The 22,046-nt window shown below is 41.8% G+C and overlaps 1 protein-coding gene, 2 non-coding genes and 1 pseudogene across 5 annotated transcripts in view; 1 reads left to right on the top strand and 3 right to left on the bottom strand.

Annotated features, from left to right (window-relative positions):
• LOC144065889 (uncharacterized) overlaps window positions 1-4,685 on the bottom strand; it is a 70,830-nt gene extending 66,145 nt beyond the window's left edge. For both annotated transcript variants that reach the window (XM_077589115.1, XM_077589116.1), the window contains exon 1: window positions 4,341-4,685. In XM_077589115.1, coding sequence (XP_077445241.1) covers window positions 4,341-4,467 — 127 coding nt within the window. In that variant the 5' untranslated portion in view covers window positions 4,468-4,685. The remainder of the gene's footprint in view (window positions 1-4,340) is intronic.
• A 635-nt stretch (window positions 4,686-5,320) lies between these two features.
• LOC144066511 (U1 spliceosomal RNA) lies at window positions 5,321-5,485 on the bottom strand. The gene has a single exon (XR_013297661.1). It is a non-coding gene; the product is annotated as a U1 spliceosomal RNA (small nuclear RNA).
• Window positions 5,486-6,170: 685 nt separating this feature from the next.
• On the bottom strand, window positions 6,171-6,281 carry LOC144066451 (U5 spliceosomal RNA). The gene has a single exon (XR_013297616.1). It is a non-coding gene; the product is annotated as a U5 spliceosomal RNA (small nuclear RNA).
• Window positions 6,282-10,141: 3,860 nt separating this feature from the next.
• On the top strand, window positions 10,142-19,564 carry LOC144065863 (uncharacterized; annotated as a pseudogene). The gene is made up of 3 exons (XR_013297343.1): window positions 10,142-10,617; window positions 16,188-16,523; window positions 16,934-19,564. The product of XR_013297343.1 is annotated as an uncharacterized LOC144065863 (transcript).
• Window positions 19,565-22,046: the final 2,482 nt, after the last annotated feature.

Consider the following 22,046-nt stretch of genomic DNA (forward strand, 5'->3'; position numbering starts at 1 on the left):
TTAATAGGGCATTAAGTATGACTAAATAATAATTTGCAGTTTGTATTTTGGGAATTTGAGCAACGATTTAAATGGTAATTATCAATAACCTTCCGGGCGACCAAATGACCGGCGACCAAACGACCGAGTACCAGGCATGTCGGACATGTGAAGTCGCAAATCATTTTGCCAAGGTATGCCAGCCTAGTAACAGGACCAAGAAAGTAAATGTGCTGGAAGCTGTAGAGCGAGAGGGCAGAGAGGAAGACGGAGATGTGGATATGTTCATGGACGCAGAATACATCAGCTTAGTGAATTCAAAAGGTAGGAAATGGTTTGTGCACCTGCGATTGAACAGGAAAAGGCAAGCATGCCAGCTAGACACCGGTGCCACTTGTAACGTCATGAGCAGTAGGACCAAAGAGAAGTTGTTGACGGTGTCAGTAAAATTCTATTCTAGTAACTTTATATTCATAAGAGTGCAGAAGGGAGCAAGATTAAATATAAGAATACAATTCATATTTCACATGACCCATCTTGCCAAATTCCTCCCAAAGCGCTCTGAGGTGTGTGAACCACTCCGCAGACTCTTGGATAAAGACACAGAATGGCACTGGCTGGCCAAACATGAGGACGCAGTAAATAAGATAAAGCGGCTGGTCTCCAACACACCTGTTGTCAGACACTATGATGTCACAAAACCTGTCACCATCCAGAGTAATGCCAGCATGAGTGGGCTTGGATGCTGCTTGCTGCAAGGCGGATTCCACCAGTACTTACATGGCAGGGAAATGGTCACAGCAGAAACGGACCACAAACCGCTGATCACCATATTCAAGAAGCCCCTCCTGAGTGCTCCAAAACGTCTTCAAGGAATGTTAATGCAACTGCAGTGCTACAACTTGGATGTGGTGTAGAAGCCTGGGCCTGAAATGTATGTTAGTGACACGCTGAGCCGCGCTGCGCTGCCACGCATAACAACAGACACTCCACTTGTGCACCACACTGTGTTTTCAGCCCAGGCAGAGTATGCGCAGCTGGACCAAGCCCAGCACCTGAATGTCACTACCTTCTGATTCCAGCGAAATTGACCAGCTGCCTGCCCTATCCGCCAACACGCTGATCACTCGCGGCAGAGCCCAATTTGCGCGTCATGGGCAACCGGACAAGGTAATTACTGACAATAACCCTCACTTTGCCTTTGAACAATTCAGAAAGTTTGCTTCAAGCTGGGGTTTTACCCATGTCACGCCGTCGCCCCGCCATCCGAAGTCAAACGGCAAAGCCAAGGCGGCTGTAAATATAGTCAAATCGCTCTGTATGCGGGCCAAAGCAGACGCATGGATGGCATTCCTCCACTGGCGCAACACGCCCACACGCTAGGGGTTAGGCAGTAGCCCCGCCCAGCGCTTAATGTGAAGGAGGCTCAAATCCTCCCTACCAGTTGCAGACAGCCTACTGCAACTACATGTGGTGGTCGGGGTGACTGACAAGCTGGTGTGGAAATGGCGGACAGGGAAATCGACTTACGACAGAACCGCCAAAAACCTCCCAAAGCCAAATGTGGGAGATCAGATCAGAATGAAGCCGCTTCCGGGTGACCGTACGGGGAGATGGCCATTGGGCCAATACATTCAGAAGGTTGCTCCTCGCTCATTCGTGGTGGATGTTCACGGCACTCTCTACAGGCGCAACCGCGTGGATCTACGAGTGGCAGAGCGCTCAGCGGAAATAAAGGGTCTGAAACAGTGAAGTCTGGAATGTGACTGGGACATCAACCCGGGCAGAGACTGCCCATGGGTCAGGCCATGGGGAAATTGCACAGTGCAGAAAGCCCAAGCGCCCCAAGCAGTCTGGCTCCTCGCAGCCCGTCTACACCGGAACCAGAGGACAATGCCAGACACCGGAGAGACGCAGTAACTCACCAGGCCAGGCAATCTACACACGTTGTGGCCGCCTCTCATGGCCACCGCCTAAACTGAATTGGTGATCGTAGAAGAGCATACATGAAAACAAGGGTTCGACTAGGGTGTAGGCTGCACGCTGCCCTTACTAAGCCCAGACCCACGCATACATAGACAATGACAGCACACACACACGAAGAAGTTGCACAAGAGACTTTTGGTTTGTTGTCAGATTGTTGAAGAAAAAAAAGAGAGGAAAAAATGTGTCATTTTGTTAGTACAAGGGTTAATGTCAGGAATAAGCATAATACAAGAATAGTTTATGTTCAGAACAATATGTCATGGTGGGCAGCAATGTTTAATGTGAATAAAAGGTTACTATAAAGTTACAGAACAGTAATCTAAAGGAAGGAAGATGTTACAGATTATAGTAATGAATATTGAGCAGTTAGCGACATCTAGTGGTTCATCATTGTAGCAGGTTCTCAGTTCTACCCATAATGCTATGCGCTGTCCTGCTTCGATTCATTCAATAAAGTCACGATCAGAAACAACAATGCCACCCCGTTAAATATTTCATTATGAAATATTAATTGTGTAACGTAAAGTATATATCGGTCTATTGAACTAATGATCGTCAAAAGTGAACGTACCTTCGAGTTTGTGAAGAACAACTTTAGCTTGCATCATTTTAAAAACAATAGAATGTTGATGACATGTGAGATCCTCTTTCACGCCATAAAGTTCCTTCTGAAACTTTGCCGCAAACGGCGTCGTTCTCCCAGACATTTTTCACACTTTTTTGTGTTCGCTTGACGACGTACTGATGCAGACGACGTGTTCCTATGTTAGCTGCCAGCTAGGCTAGGCTAAAGTACGACTCCCAAAACGAATTGAAGATAAACGGACTGACGTTCGAGTCCACAAACTATTTAATGTTGAGCATTTTGTCGAGGTTTCGTTTCATTTAAGTTAAATTAAATTGAGGAGAAACAAGAGGCGCACAAACAAAAAGTTAAAACCCTAGCCATGCAGAAATGAACGCCCGGACACAGAAAATGAGGACTTTCAGGGATTTGTGGGTGATGATGACGTGAGTGAGTTGTAAAATGTCTAAATAAAGTACAACCGAACTCAGTTTTGCTTCCGTTGCCTTTTTAAAACATGTTTTTAGCGTGTGGGTGTAGCGTGCAAGAACTATATTTCCCAGCAGTCACTGCGCACCGGAACCCGGAAATCGGCTGCTTCCGGTAGCCAGCGCTATTGCGTTTTGATGTTCACCCATATATAATATATATGTGTGTAATGAAACAGTGCGTGCTTTGTGTGTCTAAAACACAGAAATAGCACTCGTTACTGACAATGCGGCTTAAAATACAATGCGCCGAATAGTCGTGAAAATACGGTAACTCAGTGAGGGCAGCGAGCAGCCCATGATCTTCTGGGTGGTATTGATCACTCTCTGCATGGCTTTTCTGTCTGCTGCCTTGCTTCCACCGTACCACACTGTAATGCAGTATACCAGAATGCTCTCCACAGTGGCTCTATAGAAGGTTACCAGAAGCTTAGGGTCCAAGTTGTTCCTCCTGAGTATCCTCAGGCTTCAAACCCTAATTGGCTACAAACATAGTAACATCCATAAGATGACAATCAGTTTGGACTTTGCTTGCTCTAACTGAAAGACAACAAAAACAACATTGGCTTTTTCCACCTATCTCACATTTAACACATCCATCTTTCAAATTACATGTTATGCATTGATTAAATAAGTGTTTATCATCATTTCCAATGGGTTTTGAAATTAGTGTGGGTGGGCTTGGCGTGTTCATCTTCCCAATTTGCGCCAATATTCCCCAAAGTGGGCGAATCCCACAGCCTTGTTGCAAAGCTGCACTGGAACGGATGTGTAGCGGCGATGAAGCAAATTTACTTCATTTCCCATTATTTAGTAGGGTTACGGAATTCCTATTTCCATACAGGGTGCTGAGGAATAGTGTGCCGAACTCTTTCAAGCATTTTCAAGGACTGTATGCAAAATTCTAACATTTTTAAACCTTGAAAACATTACAGGTAAAATTCAAGTATTTTCAACGATTTCAAAGACTTTTACAAATCCCGATTATTAAATGAATGCCCATATAATCTGCAAACGTGAAATATAGATTGGACTCACATGCTTATTTAGTCTCCCGATTTCCCAGTATAGATCCAGTATCCCGCCACCAGATTCATTTTTCTCTCACCCCAAGTCTTTGGAAAAAAAGGCGGGAGCGCGCCCAATCTGGCAACGCTCGCTGCGCTGAGGGAAACCCCGTGCATCAAGTGAACGCACCCAGTATACACGTGAAAAACATGTCCAAGGCAGTACTATACAGAAATAAATCCGGACGCAGTGCATGCATGATGTCACGCACAGTATATGTTATACAAATAAATAATCACCAAAGGTAAACTAACCTTCTAGTCTGTGAAGAACAACTCTGGCATGCATGATTTTCCCAAGAGTCGAGTGATACGAAGGCTCCAATGTGACGCCACAAAGTCCCCCCTGGAAGTTTTCCGCAGTCTGTGTTGTTCTCGCCATTTCCTTTGTTAGCCACCCACGAGGCTAGGTCTTCAAACTTCAACGAGTTCCGAGAATACTCGAAAATGGACGTACTGATGTCCGAGTAAGTCACGCTGGAAACGTCGCCGAGATTTCGTCGTAACTAAGTGAATGGATAAAGACGAAAAACCGTTCCACGTTGGCCAGTCTTTCTTATACATGCATTGCATGATGGGTAAGGCAACGCCGAGCCCCTTCGCGTCTTCGATCGCGCCCAATTTTAACCCCGTGTCCGCCTAATCAACTTTATTTCGCTGGAGGGGGTCTACAGTGAGACGTTTTTGTCATGGAATCGGGGGACGAATGATCTTAAGAGACATGTACTGCCTTTCTTAGCACTAGTTCTTATTAAAAAGCATAATTAAAAAATCGTAGAGTCATGCTGGGCCAATGAATATGCTGATTTTGTTTCACATAAGCATCTTGACCATTAAAACGAAATCAGGATGAAATGCGATGAAATATTTTGGTTTTGCCTTTGTTTAAAATGTTAAGTTTAAAATAGTGGGAGTAATACTACAAGAATGGTAATCCCGTGCCGATTCATGCTTTTGTCCACATTCTCTTGATGGACACTCGTTAAATTGTGTCTGCCATTTTGGTGACTAGTGTATCTGTGTTTTTTTTAATCAGGCTTTTTGTTTCCTTTTTCAAATGACTTTTTCACCTATTTTATCGGACGCTTTTCAATTGCATTTACCTGCAGCTCCAACGTAGCCTCCGGAGCACGGTGAGTTTGATACGACGAGGTTGCTGAATCTCTGAGATTTAACCATATTGAATTATTTAAAAGTTTGGTCAGTTGCTTGAATGTTATTTTTTGACAACAAATCAGGGCAGAGCGCAAACGCAGTCCCCCACTATCAGAAATTATCCAGTCGAGATTCCCATATTTGGGGAATTCACAGAGGTCAGCACAACCAAGACTGCAATGGCTGGGCCTCACCCTGGGTTAACCACCTTCTTGATCATGGTATCTCCCCTGCCAGGTAAGTATGAGTTGTCCCCGGCTGCAGCACCCTCTTCTTTCACGTGCTCGCCATCTTCAGTCACGTGCCCGTTTACTACACCGTAATAAAACACCCGCGCATGCAGGCGCCCAAAAAAAGTGAACAAAGGCACAAATTAAAATACAAGTCGAACAAAATAGCACTTCTCTACAAATAACATTTTTATAATCTCTAACAAAATGATGCTTCGAAGAATTAAATACCAAATAGTAAGTATTTTTTTAAAAAATCCAAAGTTAAAAAAGGGAAACGAACATCTGAAGCTTTCTACATAAAAACCGCCCCCTCACAGTAATATAAGTTAAAACATTCATGAATTAAGCAGTGGGTTTGTCAGCAATGAGTGTTAGTTGATTAATCAATTGACATAATACATTTTACTTTATCACTACTTCAATTAACAAAGTCAAATGTTTGAGGATGTAAACAGTATGTATAAATCCAAGCATTGAAATTGTGAAATACCATTGCGCCATATCAATAGCAATTCCATATTTAATTTTGACAGAGAGGGACAGCTCTGGTAGCACAGAACATCAAATATTTGATTGAACAAGGTGAGATGCTTAAGGACATAAATAGTCTATAAGAATTCAAGGGGGAATATTGCCTGAATTAACTTTAAGTTTCAGATAAGTAGAAAGTTCATATTTACCATCGACAGAGAGGGGAAGCTCTGTTAGTGCAGAGCATCCAAAATTTGATTAAAACTCTTATTGTTCCTCTCCACGAAAGTCTTTAGTGAAAGGCAAAAGATTAATGAGATTAGAAGAGAAACAGTATGTGGAAAAGCTTCAAATTGATTGTTGAATATGCTACAGAAAATTGCGTTGGTTTCGCTGAATGTAGTCAATGTGGCCCTTTGCTTTCATATTACACCAAAAAGAGTGGCACCTCGATGCTGAGCAGGCATTTAAACTAGCTGTACTGGCAAAAATGATAATCGTCAAACCTATATATTGTTATATAAGATGTGAATGTTTATACAGTCATGTTTTACTTGGATATTGTTACAAAAGAAAGGCTTTAATGTGTTAATTTAAATCTCCCCTCATCCGCATGATTAATCTATTAAATTTCAGGTTTGCTTCTGTCATTTCAATCATTAAGTTAGGAATTCCAAGAGTAAGTAGTAAATGTATTTTGATAAAGAGCGAGTGGTGCACCTTTCTTGGAGATACTGCAATAACAGATTGATGCATAGAGTGGAAGGAGCAAGGTCCTATTCCATCCCCTAATTCTAAAATACAATTTAGTATATGGTCAATAGTAACATACATTTACGTATACATCAAACTACAACGATACACGTTTAGTGTGATAAGAGGGAAACTCATCTCATCTCGGTTGCAGGGGGTGCTGGAGCCAATCCCAGCTGTCTCCGGGCCAGAGGCGGGGGACACCCTGAATCGGGGGCCAGCCAATCGCAGGGCACAAGGAGATGGACAACCATGCACACTCAAACCCACGCTGGATTTTAAGTTAAAAAATTTAACCCACGACCCCAGAGCTTTGAGGCCGCGACGCTAATCACTCGCCCCACTGGGCCGCATACCTGAAAATGTCTGCATTTACTTTAACATTCCTACACTTTTAAAATACAAAAATTCTCTGTTCTTTAATAACATTGTTACGCCGTTGATATGCAAAAAGGAGTCTCGTAAAAAAAACCATTATGATTAAAGCGAAGCTAGAGGTACCGTCAGTGACACAGTGGTGTGCAAACGTGACACTCCTATTAGTGTGTTCGGGACTCAGCTCTCTCACCAGTGGTTTCATATTTTATCTTACAGGTTAGTGAAGAGCCATAAGCACTCCAACAAAAGAACCATAAATAGCCCATGTATTATTGGCAGTGGTGGGTTTTGAACCCATGCCTCCTGAGAGACTGAAACTTATATCCAGCGGCGTGGACCGCGTGTCCACACTACCTTGAATGAGGCTGAATGAGGGATTGTGTAGTTCTAAATTGTGAAATAACCTTATAAACCCTTATATTTAAATATTAAAATGTGTTATTTGTTACTTGCAATAAGATCAAACACAATGTAACATTTAAAGCAAATGTCCTTAAAATTGTCTAACTTTTTCTCAAAATGTAGCTTTTCGATTTAGTGTCACGGCTAGCTAGACAAGAACTGGACTTCGAGCTGCTCTCTTCACGCTGTGGCATTAAGAGACCAAATTTAACATTATCGCCCCTCTGTCTAAAATCTGAATTGAGAACTTGGTATTTTGAGGTATTGAGACAGTAGAGGGCGATAATGCTACAGTACGTTGGCTGCCGACAACCGTAAAACCCCCAGCGGAAGAAGAAGAAGGGATTCGGGCGTTCATTTCTGCATGGCTAGGGTTTTAACTTTTTGTTTGTGTGCCTCTTGTTTCTCCTCAATTTAATTTAACTTAAATGAAACGAAACCTCGACAACATGCTCAACATTAAATAGTTTGTGGACTCGAACGTCAGTCCGTTTGTCTTCAATCCGTTTTGGGAGTCGTACTTTAGCCTAGCCTAGCTGGCAGCTAACAAAGGAACACGTCGTCTGCATCAGTACGTCGTCAAGCGAACACAAAAAAAGTGTGAGAAATGTCTGGGAGAACGACGCCGGTTGCGGCAAAGTTTCAGAAGGAACTTTATGGCGTGAAAGAGGATCTGTCTTTTCATCAACATTCCATTGTTTGCAAAATGAAGCAAGTTAAAGTTGTTCTTCACAAACTCGAAGGTACGTTCACTTTTGACGATCATAAGTGCATGATAGACCGATATATACTTTACGTTACACAATTAATATTTCAAAATGAAATATTTAACGGGGTGGCATTGTTGTTTCTGATCGTGACTTTATTGAATGAATCGAAGCATGACAGCGCATAGCATTATGGCTAGAACTGAGAACGTGCTACAATGATGAACCATTAGATGTCGCTAACTGATCACTATACAGTGGTACCTCGACATACGATCATAATCCGTTCCGAGACTGAGATCGTATGACGAGGTTCTCGTAACTCGAGCGGACGTTTCCCATTGAAATTAATGGAAAAAATAATAATTCGTTCCAGCCCTCTGAAAAAACACCAAAACACGATATTGGATTGGAATTTTTTTTTTATTTCTTCTCATTCCCCATCTATTAACAAAGTAACACATAACTAGTGGTTAAAAAAAAATGAAATGTGTTTAATCTGACTAAAATTGGGCGGATTTCGCCGAGGGGAGAGGGGCACAAAAGGGGCGGGGGGCTTCGTTTTTTTTTTTTTCCACACAACGCACTCGTAAACGGAACAAACACTCCACCCTCACGTTCGCTATCGATGGGCTGTTTGCTGTTGTACTATTCCCTTCAAAATATTCCGAAAATGATGCACACAAATGTCCTCACAATCGGAGAACGCCAACCACTTGCCAACGAGCAGCAGTCTTTTATCAGCGATCGCTCCGCTGCTCATGGGAGCTTCGGGGGCGCTGGCTAGCAGCTCCCTTTTAGCTTGTAGCATCTGTGTTCGCATCCCCTCGAACGGCGCCCATGATAGAGTTGCTACCGGGATGCTATTGCGGGGAGTTGCGAGCCAGCGAACGAGAAGTAATATAATACTCCTCGTATTAGATAAAAATAACAGGAAATGCAGTAGCTGAGCTTACCCACGTATTGATTGTGGGTAAAGTTTTATTCTGAGTGCCATTGCCTGTCGGCGTTGTGTGCACGAGTATACTTCATTACCCAGAAAGCCCTCTCTTACCCGCGCATGCGCGTTGTGCGTTTCCTGGTCTAAATAACTCATTCGGTGCTCGTAAATATTGTTATACACGAAAGATATGCAAAAAAGACAGTGCCATGGCCACCTGGCTTGGTCGCATCACAAAATTTCGATCGCATGACGGGCGAATTATTCGATCGAAATTTCCGTTGTAAGACGAGAATATTGTATGACGAGCGGTCGTGTGACGAGGTACCACTGTACAGTACTATAATCTGTAACAGCCAGTGGCGATGACGTCATATACAAGCGGCGAAGATTTTGCCTTCAGACGGGAAAAACATAAAAAAAAGAATAGAAATACGAAACATATTGTGGAAATGTGTGAATTATAAACCTTTTCTCCAATGGAAAAATGATAACCAACTGATCTTTTTTAGTCATCTCGTTTTAAAAACTCATACAATCAATACAACCAAGATAATAACGAAATCATTTAATTTATAAATGCCATTCGGGTATAAATTGTTAAAATATTTAGAGACACAAGTCAAAGTTTTTGCCAGGTTTAACAGTATTAAAATTTAAATATACAAAAAGCAAATTGATGATACGAGAATCGGGATTAATGAATATGCCACTTAGTTATACTTACTATTATCCTATTAATATTAAAACATGTTTTCATATTTATAAGAAAAATACTTGAAGCCAAACAATATATATTAACAGGGGTTTGATACTCGTGGACTGCAACATACATCATAGATCAATTTACAAATAGAAAGTTTGAATAAACCTTAGGAATGATAATAACACTTTTTATTTCCGTTAAAAAAAGAACACAACATATCGACAAAAAGCAGCGATTCCAAAAAAAATGTCTCCCATTATTGATCCCCCCCCCAATTTTCAAATATAGATTGAATAATATACATACATGAAACATCTTATTTTGAACGGAAGGTTGGCATTACGGGAAACTGTCTTTCCCATCATGCACCCCTGACAAGAAATGCAAGGGCAAAAAAAATAAAGATGGCCGAATAGGGAGCGCTTAGTCTGCTAATATTTGACTTTTTGCCCGTCTAATTTGTCTTTTAATTTCAGTCACTTAACTAAACTGAAGTATTGACGATGTTTCTAGCATTATTCACTATACGGATTCAACATCAGTCATCCATCTTAAAACTGTGCAACTTTATTTAGCTTAGCTTCGCTAGCTAGCTGCTATAAAAAAAACAAGCGTCTCCATCAACACGTCGTAAAAAAGCTGAATTCAATTGTGCGAAATGGCTGCCATAAAACAACAACAAAGTTCCAGGGGGAACTTTTTGACGTAAAAGAGGACCTTACACGTCACCGCCACCCCATTGAATGCAAATTAATGCAAGCAAAAGTTATTCTTCACAGACTAGAAGGTGGGTTCACTTTTGATGAGCATTTGTTTACAGTACACAGCGTGATTTATAATTTCCGTGTCCAAATGTTATTCTATTGATGTTGCAATGTATGTGAGACTATTTGGGTGTGTACATTTTATTATCTCCCAATTCCATTTTTAAAAGCCTGCAGTTGGGAATACTACCCGTGGATTACAATATTTTGCATGTGTGAAGACGTTGACTGCGTCTATTGGTCCAAAAATTCATGAAACAAAATAAACCCCCATCCACCCAGCCGAACCCCAATTTACAAATTTCTCAAATACACACTTCAATTTTAAAAAAGAAACGTCTGTCTTCTTTCAAATTGTATCATAATAATAATAATAATCGGACATAGGCTTTGTCATCATCATTGACTCGACAAAAGCCTAATTGTCATCATACCCAGCTGCCTATGACGAAATTGGTAGTGCTTCTCCACAAGGTGCGCTTTCCCGGCAAAAGGCCCAAATAAGTGATAATTTCAGACTCGTTGGCATTCTGCCGTGATGGATATATTGCATCATCCCTCGAGCGCAACCAAATCCCGCCAACTGCAGAAAAAGTTTGCCTCGCAGATGCCAACAAAGAAAAAAAAAACGGATCACTTACCTCCCACTGTCTCCTCACTTACCTTCAGTCAGTCAGTAGGAGGCAGATCACCGCCCAACGTCCTTCATGTTACCTCACCCCGAAGTTATTACACAGAAGGGATTGTGTGTTGTGCTACTGTAAGTTCAGAGTCCTGATGGCTGTTGGAAAAAAAATGTCCTTAAGCCTATTTGTCCGTATTTGTGAGACCTGTAGCGTCTGCCAGAGGTCAGCAGCTGGAACAGGTTGTGACCAGGATGGTATGGGTTCCCGGCTCAGCTGAGGTAACGAGGGCTGGCAATGTCTTCCAGTGAGGGCAGAGAGCAACCGACGATCCTCTGGGCAGTGTTAATCACTCTCTGCATGGCCTTTTTGTGTGTTGCCGTGCTTCCAGCGTACTACACTGTAATCCAGTATGCCAGGATGCTCTACACAGTGGCTCTATAGAAGATCACCAGAAGCTTAGTTTCCAAGTTGTTCATCCTGAGGAAATGGAGTCGTTTCTGGGCCTTCTTCACTACTGCCGTGGTGTATGTAGACCAGGAGAGCTTATCCGTCACCTGGACCCCCAGGAAGTTAAAGGACTGGACCCTGTCTACACATACTCCATTTCTGAGGAGTGGGGCCAGATCTGTGCTGTGTTTGCGAAAGTCCAGGATTATTTCTTTAGTTTTCGTGGTGTTCAGTGTGAGATTGTTCACAGAGCACCACAAAGACAGTTTGTTGACCTCATCTCTGTAGGCTGACTCATCCTCTCCTGAGATGAGTCTGACCACAGTGGTGTCTTCGGCAAATTTGATGATGGAGTTAGAGTGGTGGGTTGGTGTACAGTCGTATGTGTACAGGGAGTACAGAAGAGGACTCAGTACACAGCCTTGAGGGGAGCCAGTGCTCAGTGTAATGGAGGAAGAGAGGTGGGAACCAAGTCTAAAAGTTTGTGGTAGTCTGGTTAAGAAGTTCTTTATCCAGCACCAGATGGGAGAGGATAGTCCAAGGTGGGAGAGTTTGTCAGCCAGAGTGTCCGGTATTATAGTGTTGAATAAATAAAATAAAATAAAATCAGACTTAGGCTTGTCATCATCATTGACTAGACAAAAGCCTAATTGTCATCATACCCAGCTGCGTATGACAAAATTGAAAGTGCTTCCCCACAAAGTGCGCTTTTCCCAGGCAAGAGCCCAACCAAGTGATAGTTTCAGACTTGCTGGCACTCTGCCGAAGGCTGAGCTATAATCAATGAAAAGCTTCCTCACGTAGTTCCCATGGTGCTCCAGGTGGCTCAGTTCTGTGTGTAGAGCAATGGCGTTAGCATCCTCAGTGGACCTGTTAGCTCTATAATCAAACTGGTGAGGGTCAACTGAGGGAGGGATTGTATTCCTGATATGGCGGGCTATCAACTTTTCAAAGCACTTCATGATCACAGGCGTGAGAGCAACAGGCCCATAATCATTCATCCTGTCAATGGTTGGCTTTTTGGGGACAGGGATAATGGTGGCAGATTTCAGGCAGGATGGAATGATGGATTGTTGCAGGGAACAATTGAAGATTTTTGTGAAGACTCCAGCCAGCTGGTCAGCACAGGCTTTGAGCACCTTCCCAGGTACTCCGTCAGGACCTGCAGCCTTCCTGGTGTTCACAGACCGCATTTCCAGTCTCACTTCCTGTTCCTGGAACTTCAGTGTATTGCTGCAGGGTAGTGGCGGGGGTGTTGAGACTGCGTCTGACTGGGTCTATCCCTGATATGGCGGGCGACCAACTTTTCAAAGCACTTCATGATCACAGGTGTAAGTGCAACAGGCCTATAATCATTCAGGCCGTCAATGGTTGTTTTTTTAGGGACAGGGATAATGGTGGCTGATTTCAGGCAGGATGGGATGATGGATTGTTGCAGGGAACAATTGAAGATCTTTGGGAAAACACCAGTCAGCTGGTCAGCATAGGCTTTGAGCCCCTTCCCAGGTACTCCGTCAGGACCAGCAGCCTTCCTGGTGTTCACAGTCCGCAGTACCTGTCTCACTTCATGTTCCTGAAGCTCCAATGTACTGCTGCAGGTTGGTGGTGGATAAGTTGAGACTGGGTCTGATTTGTCAGTCTCAAAGCGGGCAAAGAAACGGTTCAATTCCTCTGCTAGTGAGTAGTATCTGCGTTAACAGACACATTATTGTCATTGTAATTGGTAATACAGACGCTCCCCTACTTACGAACGAGTTAGGTTCCGAGCGATTGTTCCTAAGTTGAATTTGTTTGTAAGTTGATTCAGTGCTATATTTTGTATTATAATTTATGTTTAAGGCCTATATAAGTATATTGAAGGTTTATATAAGTGCATTTGTATGTTTAAGGCTTGTATAAGTAACACACATTGGTTTGTACTGAAAAAAACATTTAATAAAATGGAGAGAACATGTACAGTATTGTATAGAGAGAGAGAGAGATTTATGTATTAGAAACTGGCCGAAAGAAGCGATCTAACGACGATTGCACAGTTTTCTTCTTTTTTTCATCATTAATGATGCGGTAGCACTGTATGGCATCATTCAATTGATTTGCAAACTTTGTGCAACGTTCAATATTTGGGTCCTGCTGCTCGATCTTTCTGTTTATAAATGGTACTGACGGTCGAACGATTCAAGTTGTTATATGTGCAACGCTTACCACTCTCACGCGCATCAAGCTTCGTTATTATTGCCACTCGTTTCAAATGAAATGGCTTGCCTTTTCCTTGCAACTCCCTCAATAGAAGCCTTTCACTTTTTACCAACCATATTCAATAATGGATGCACGAGATATTTAATGATACAGATGAAAAAGGTTCTTTGCGCACTGGAGATACGTCACGCACTTCCGCATTGCAACGAAGAAGGTAGATGCTGGGTGAGCTGAGCCCTCACAGCGCCAAGCGTATTAGCGGCGGAAAGAAGCACTACTCGGAAAAAAATACAAAATTGGACTTACGAACATTTTTCGACTTAAACGCAATTTGCAGACATGTTCGTATGTACCGTTGTTCGTAAGTTGAATGTTCGTAAATAGGGGAGCGTCTGTATGTCGTATTCCCTGCCACATCTTCTGAGTTATTTCCTGTGAAGTGCTCCTCAATTTTCCTTGTATTTGCTGCCTTGGCCTTTTTAATGGCTCTCTTCAGCTCTGCTCTGGCAGCGCTGTATTGTACCTTGACCCCTGACCTGAAGGCAGTGTTACGGCATTTGATGAGTGTCTGTGTCTCCTTGGTCATCCAGGGTTTTTGGTTAGGAAAAAAACATATCCGTTTATAAACAGTGACGTTGTCCGTGCAGTTGTTGATGTAGGAAAGTACAGTGTCCGTGTAGTCCTGGAGGTTGTGTTGTTCAAAAAGTTCCCAAAGTGGTGCGGGAAAAACAGTCCTGCAGCTGAGAAAGGGCGTCCTCGGGACATGTTTTTATTATCTTTATTTGTGGCCTTGTTAGCCTCCGGAGTGGGGTGAATGAGGGGGTGAGGTACAGGCAGAGATGGTCTGATCTAGCTAGGTGAAGGAGGGGTGTGGCTCTATAAGCATGTTTGATATTAGAATAAACATGGTCTAGAGCAGGGGTGCAGGTTTTCATTCCAACTCAACAAGAGGATAACTTTTGCAAGTGTAATCAGTAAATTAAAGTCAGGTGCTACTTATTTTAGAAGACACCTGATTGGTTAAAATGTCGGCACTGGATCGGTTGGAACAAAAACCAGTACCCAATGCGGCCCTCGGCGGAATCGGTTTGACACGTGGTCTAGAGTTTTATCTCCTCTGGTGTGACACTTCACGTACTGGATAAACTTAGGCAGAACAGCCTTTAAACATGCTTTGTTGAAGTCACCGGCGACAATAAAGACTCCATTGGGGTGGTCAAGCTGCTGTTTGTTTACAGCCGCTAGCAGGATGCTAAGTGCCGTGCTAACATTAGCATCCAGTGGGATGTAAACAGCCATTACAATGACAATCGTTAGCTCTCTAGGTAGATAGAATGTTCTGCACCGTACTGCCAAGAGCTCTAAATCCGGGGAGCAGTGAGTGTTAATGATCTTATTATTGCAGCACCATTCATTGTGTATGTACAGAGAAAGGAGAACCCCCCCCCACCCCCCTTTGCTTTTCCCTGATAATTCTTTCGAAAGATCATTTCGAAACAGCGCCCGGCTAGCTAGCGATACCGCGGTGTCAGGGATTTCCAGGTGTAGCCACGTTTCCGTGATGAAAATAATGTTGCAGTTCCTGACAAAGCTGTTGGTAGCAAGCTGAAGTTCCAAATCGTCCATTTTGTGGGTGATGGATCTGGCGTTGGTCAAGAAGATACTCGGAAGCGTTGCTCGGTGTGGTTGCTACCTTAGCTTAGCAGCTAGGCCTGCCCGGCATCCGCGCTTTTGCTTTCTTACCCTTCGCCGCCGCCGTCGTACTCTGAGTGGGCTGACTATCCACGGACATCCCGGTGGTCTCAAGATTTCCTCGGGGATATTGTAGGTCCGTTGGTAATCTGTTGTGATGTATATATCGCATCTGCTCCCGAAAGTAATTAAATCCTGGAGACTTTTGAAAAAGTTTGCCTCGCAGATGTTAGTAAATAACGATAAGATTGAGAAAACAAAACACCAAACAGGAGAGCATAGAGCCGCTGCACCCGTGCGCGCCACCATCTTGATATCTTTGTTGGATCCGGGGGAGCCGTTTGGGGCCGAGGATTCTTTTGCAGCCCTTCAATGGCAGCGGAGGACAAAAGTCGCATGTCGTTGTCTAACGGTGATGTAGTGTTGAAACCGAGGTTATGTCCTAAAAGTTACTTCTTCAATGATTTATCATAATGTTCATTGAACTTGTCAACATTCCCACTGTGATTGATTGTTTTGTGACGAAATGAATGTATGGCGCCCTCTTCCGTTTGGTTTTATTTCTGTGAACAAGAAATTCAGTCATTTTATAATTGGAAAATGGTTGATCATTTATCTTTGTGTCTTTGCAGGTTTCAGAAATGATCTTGGTGCTGATGGGCAGGAGTCTGTTGACCTTGAAGGGGAAGTTGAGCTCCCACAAATCAAAGAGGAGGAGCAAGAGTTCCCTCAACAACAAATGGGAGACGAGCAACTTCCGATCAAAACGGAGGAAGATCATTTCACCTGGTCACTTAGTGAGTTCATGAAGAGGGAAGATGTTCTGGGCGTGGCCAGCGGAGGGGCGGAGCCTGCAAACACCACAACATGGACCCAAATTAAAGAGGAGGAGCTAGAGTTCTCTCAACAGTGCAAAAGAGAAGAGCAACCTCCAATCCAAAACGAGGAATGTGTCAAATGGTCAACTGGTGAGCCTTTCATTAATCCCCCAAATAATAATAAACCTGCTACTGAAAAAAAGATAATGCTTTTTTTAATGCCTCCCCTTTGGCGAAAGCATTTTAACATAATTAAAATCTAAAACATAAAAGAGAATGTTTACAATGAAAATGCTCCAAAAAAGATTTGACTAATTTTAAGGAGCTACATCACCAGTGAAGAAACTTTTCTGACCAATAGTGCCATACTTTGAAAAATGCCCCTATAAACAGTTTCCAACTCATGTTGCTGTTGACGAGAGTACTACAGTAGTAAGTACTGCATTGTGACGAAATGAATGTATGGCGCCCTCTTCCGTTTGGTTTCATTTCTGTGAACAATAAATTCAGTTATTTTATAATTAGAAAATGGTTAATCAGTTATCTTTGTATCTTTGCAGGTTTCAGAAATGATCTTGGTTCTGATGGGCAGGAGTCTGTTGACCTTGAACGGGAAGTTGAGCTCCCCGAAATCAAAGAGGAGGAGCCAGAGTTCCCTCAACAACAAATGGGTGACAAGCAACTTCCAATCAAAAGGGAGGAAGATGATTTCACCTGGTCACTTGGTGAGTTCGTGAAGAGGGAAGATGTTCTGGGCGTGGCCAGCGGAGGGGCGGAGCCTGCAAACACCAAAACATGGCCCCTAATTAAAGAGGAGGAGCCAGAGTTCCCTCAACAGTGCAAAAGAGAAGAGCAACCTCCAATCAAAAATGAGGAATGTGTCAAATGGTCAACTGATGAGCCTTTCAAGAGTGAAGATGATCTGGGCGTGGCCAACATAGGGGCGGAGCTTCTGAGCGGCAGCTCAACAGAAGGATGGCGAGCAGAAAATTTAATTGCTCCTTTATTAGATGGCAACGACTTGCTTTTTGACGATGATGATGTTGAAGATGTTAAGAAAAATCGCAGTGGCGACAAACTCTGCAAATGCTTTCAGTGTGGGAAAACTTTTGGGAAAAAGTCTTCTTTGAAAACACATATGAGGAGCCACACTGGGGAGAAATCCTTATCATGTACAGTTTGTGGTAAAACATTTACACACAAGGGAAAATTAAAAATACACACAAGAACCCACACGGGTGACAAATCATTTTTATGCTCAGTTTGTGGTCAAACATTTACACGGAAGGAACACTTAAATCTTCACACAAGAACCCACACTGGTGAAAAACCATTTTTGTGTTCAGTTTGTGGTAAAACATTTACACGGAAGGACCACTTAAATCTTCACACAAGAACCCACACTGGTGAAAAACCATTTGCGTGCTCAGTTTGTGGTAAAAGATTTACAGAGAACAGAATCTTAAAAATACACATAAGAACCCACACTGGTGAAAAACCATTTTCATGTTCAGTTTGTGGTAAAACATTTACACGGAAGGAACACTTAAATCTTCACACAAGAACCCACACTGGTGAAAAACCATTTGCGTGCTCAGTTTGTGGTAAAACATTTACACGGAAGGAACACTTAAATCTTCACACAAGAACCCACACTGGTGAAAAACCATTTGCGTGCTCAGTTTGTGGTAAAAGATTTACAGAGAAGAGAAACTTAAAAATACACACAAGAACCCACACTGGTGAAAAACCATTTTCGTGTTCAGTTTGCGGTAAAGCCTTTTCTCAAAAGCAAGAATTACAAAAACACACAAGAATCCACACAGGTGAAAAACCATTTCCGTGTTCAGTTTGTGGTAAAACATTTACATGGAAGGGACACTTAAATATTCACACAAGAACCCACACTGGTGAAAAACCATTTTCGTGTTCAGTTTGTGGTAAAACATTTACACAGAGGGCAAACTTAAAAATGCACACAAGAACCCACACTGGTGAAAAATCATTTTCGTGCTCAGTTTGTGGTAAAAGATTTACAGAGAAGGGAAAGTTAAAAATACACACAAGAACTCACACTGGTGAAAAACCATTTGCATGCTCAATTTGTGGTAAAAGATTTACAGCGAATGCAAGCTTAAATCTTCACACAAGAACCCACACTGGTGAAAAACCATTTTCATGTTCAGTTTGTGGTAAAACATTTACACGGAAGGAACACTTAAATCTTCACACAAGAACACACACTGGTGAAAAACCATTTTCGTGTTCAGTTTGTGGTCAAACATTCACATGGAAGCACTGCTTAATTAGTCATGCAAGAACCCACACTGGCGAAAAACCAATTTCCTGCTCAGTTTGTGGTAAAAGATTTACAGAGAAGGGAAAGTTAAAAATACACACAAGAACACACACTGGTGAAAAACCATTTGCATGCTCAATTTGTGGTAAAAGATTTACAGGGAACGGAAGCTTAAATCTTCACACAAGAACACACACTGGTGAAAAACCATTTTCGTGTTCAGTTTGTGGTCAAACATTCACATGGAAGCACTGCTTAATTAGTCATGCAAGAACCCACACTGGCGAAAAACCATTTTCGTGCTCAGTTTGTGGTAAAAGATTTACAGAGAAGGGAAAGTTAAAAATACACACAAGAACACACACTGGTGAAAAACCATTTGCATGCTCAATTTGTGGTAAAAGATTTACAGGGAACGGAAGCTTAAATCTTCACACAAGAACCCACACTGGCGAAAAACCATTTTCGTGCTCAGTTTGTGGTAAAAGTTTTACAGAGAACAGAAGCTTAAAAATACACACAAGAACCCACAGGTGAAAAACCATTTTCGTGCTCAGTTTGTGGTAAAAGATTTACAGAGAATGGAGGTTTAAAAGTACACACAAGAACCCACACGGGTGAAAAACCATTTTCGTGTTCAGTTTGCGGTAAAGCCTTTTCTCAAAGGCAAGATTTACAAAAACACACAAGAACCCACACTGGTGGAAAACCATTTTCGTGTTCAGTTTGCGGTAAAGCCTTTTCTCAAAAGCAACACTTAAAAACGCACACAAGAACCCACACTGGTGAAAAACCATTCTGAGAATACATGTTGGCTAAGGATTGAAAGCCTACCATAACTCAATCTTCGTTTTATTCTCCATCTCTTGATGTTTATTGTGCCCAATCTGAATAAATCAAACCATTCACCATTTTGGAGCATCAACCGGATGTTTCTTCGACGGACAGTTTGTCGAACAGACATTTCGTCGATGGATTCGCTCGCTCTCAAAGTTATAAACATGAGAGAGGGAGAGTTTGTCATTGCATTGACAATTAAACATTTTAGCATGTCACATATACAAACACACACCGTTTACAAGAAATTACAAATAATATACTAATAGTCTCGATGTGTCTGTTCGGCGAGCTGTCTGGCGTCGTCGCGGGCTAAAAGTATACTAAGACTTTTATTTGTTTGATAAAAATGACCAGATAAAGTATTTCAACACCTTGCTGTATTGCAAGTTCTCTCACTTAGAATTTGAGAGAATGAAGGTTCATCTGCACCTCACAGTCAACATGAATCGGACGTCTACCGCCATCAATGGCAGCCGATGGATTAAATGAGTACTGAGTGTAGTGTGGCCAAGCGGTCCAATGTGCTGGATTTAAGCTTCAGTCTCAGGAGGCATGGGTTCAAATCCCACAACTGCGAATAATTCACAGGCTGTTTATGAGATTTAGTCGTAAGGATAGACTTAAAAGACGCAAATGTGTTGTGATAAGCAGTGGCCAATGACGGCTTTGCTTGCTTTTTCCATTTCTGTATGAGGGATCATTGTAATCGCAGTATAATTGTATTTTGCATTCTGAAAATCTTGTTTACACTTTTTAACGTGTAATATCGATCCACACTATTCAAATACAGTAATACCTTAAGATACAAGCTTACAGTGGGATCGAGCTAGTATGTCAATTTACTCGTATCTCAAGTCTATTATTCCCATAGAAATGAACAAAATACAAATTACCTTATTTTCACGACTATAAGGTTCACCGCATTATAAGGCGCACCCTCAATGATTGATACATTTTAATTTTTTTCCCATATAAAGCACACTGGATTATAAAGCGCCCTGTCTATTTTGGAGAAAATTTAAGACTTTTAAGTGCGCCTTATAGTCGTGAAAATACGGTAATCAGTTTCCATCCTAAAAAAACACAAACATTTGTTCTAATTTACTACCGAATCACAATTGAGAACATCTGGTATGCTCATATTGCAAATTTGTCTTGTATGTTGGAACACTTGTATGTCAAGGTAATACTGTATAAGACAATTGAGTGTCGTTGAAGATTTTATTTACTTCCAAATTCTATCCGAAATAGTAGAGCCTAAATTAGGAAATTACAAAGTGAATAATCAATAATGTGATCTAAATGATACATTAGTAACATTAGTAGATATATGGTGTGAAAGACAATGAATTTGCTAAAAATAAATACGTTGTACAATGTCCTTATACTTTTGTCATATTATAAGATGAATCACGTTTTTAAACCGATTTATCGTGTCATCTTTTTGGTAGTTCCAATAAAGCTCTCTTTTTGGCGAAAAATACTTTTTGGGTCTTTTTGTTGACAAAATCAGCCTTCCAAATTCAAAGGTGACAAAAAAGAGAAGTGTTATGTGCTAAGATTTAAAAATTAAGGAAAATGAATACATTAATTTGAACAATTTGACAAATTAATAGTTTTCTTTCTACAGGGGTGAAAATACAGTAACTTCATGTCTGAAATTAGCGGTTAATTGTTTTTATCTTTTTGATGTTGAAGGAGATAATTGGTAGAAAAGTAACTACATTTTTATTTTTGCTTTACTTGGCTTATTTACATTAGAAAAGCGTAACCGGACGATTCGCCGAAAGACGTTTCGCCGAATGGATGTTTGGCCGAACGGAGGTTTCGCCGAAACTGGATCGTGTGTGTACACCAGTGGCGGGCGGTGCATTTTCTGGTAGCGCCTTCAACGTATCAATCCAACCCTCAAAAACTTTTATGGCTATAAAACCTCTACTGCAGCTACAGCTAGGACACATAAAAAAAAATCAATAAATTAATGCACAAAAATGGGGTAAAATCCACTTCCTAGCAGCATTTCATGATTAAATACAAATACTGGAGCTTTTCACACATGAAACCGGGCGAGGGGGTGATTTTTTTTCCCGTTTTTTTTCCACGACAACGCACTCGTAAACGGAACAAACAAATTTAAATTAACTTGGATTAATATATACAGACACTCAAACATACGTTTAATGTAACTTTACACAAAACTGAATTCTAATTTTGTTGTAATCTTTTGTTACCTTCGTTTTCCGGGTTGGCGGTTTGCCACGCCTCCACCCTCACGTTCGCTATCGATGGACTGTTTGCTGTTGTATTGCCTTCAAAATATTCCCAAAATGATGCACACAAATGTCCTCACAATAGGATAACGCAAGACCACTTGCCAACGAGAAATAGTCTTTAAAGAACGATCGCGGGAGCTTCTTTCCTTAGAAAGAATAACAGGAAATACAATAGTTGAGCTTACCCACGTATTGATTGTGGGTAATGAAGTTTTATTCTGAGAAAGGTTGCCATTGCCTATGGGTGTTGTGTGCACGAGT

The sequence above is a fragment of the Stigmatopora argus genome, chromosome 20 (assembly GCF_051989625.1).
Source record: "Stigmatopora argus isolate UIUO_Sarg chromosome 20, RoL_Sarg_1.0, whole genome shotgun sequence".
NCBI lineage: Eukaryota > Metazoa > Chordata > Actinopteri > Syngnathiformes > Syngnathidae > Stigmatopora > Stigmatopora argus.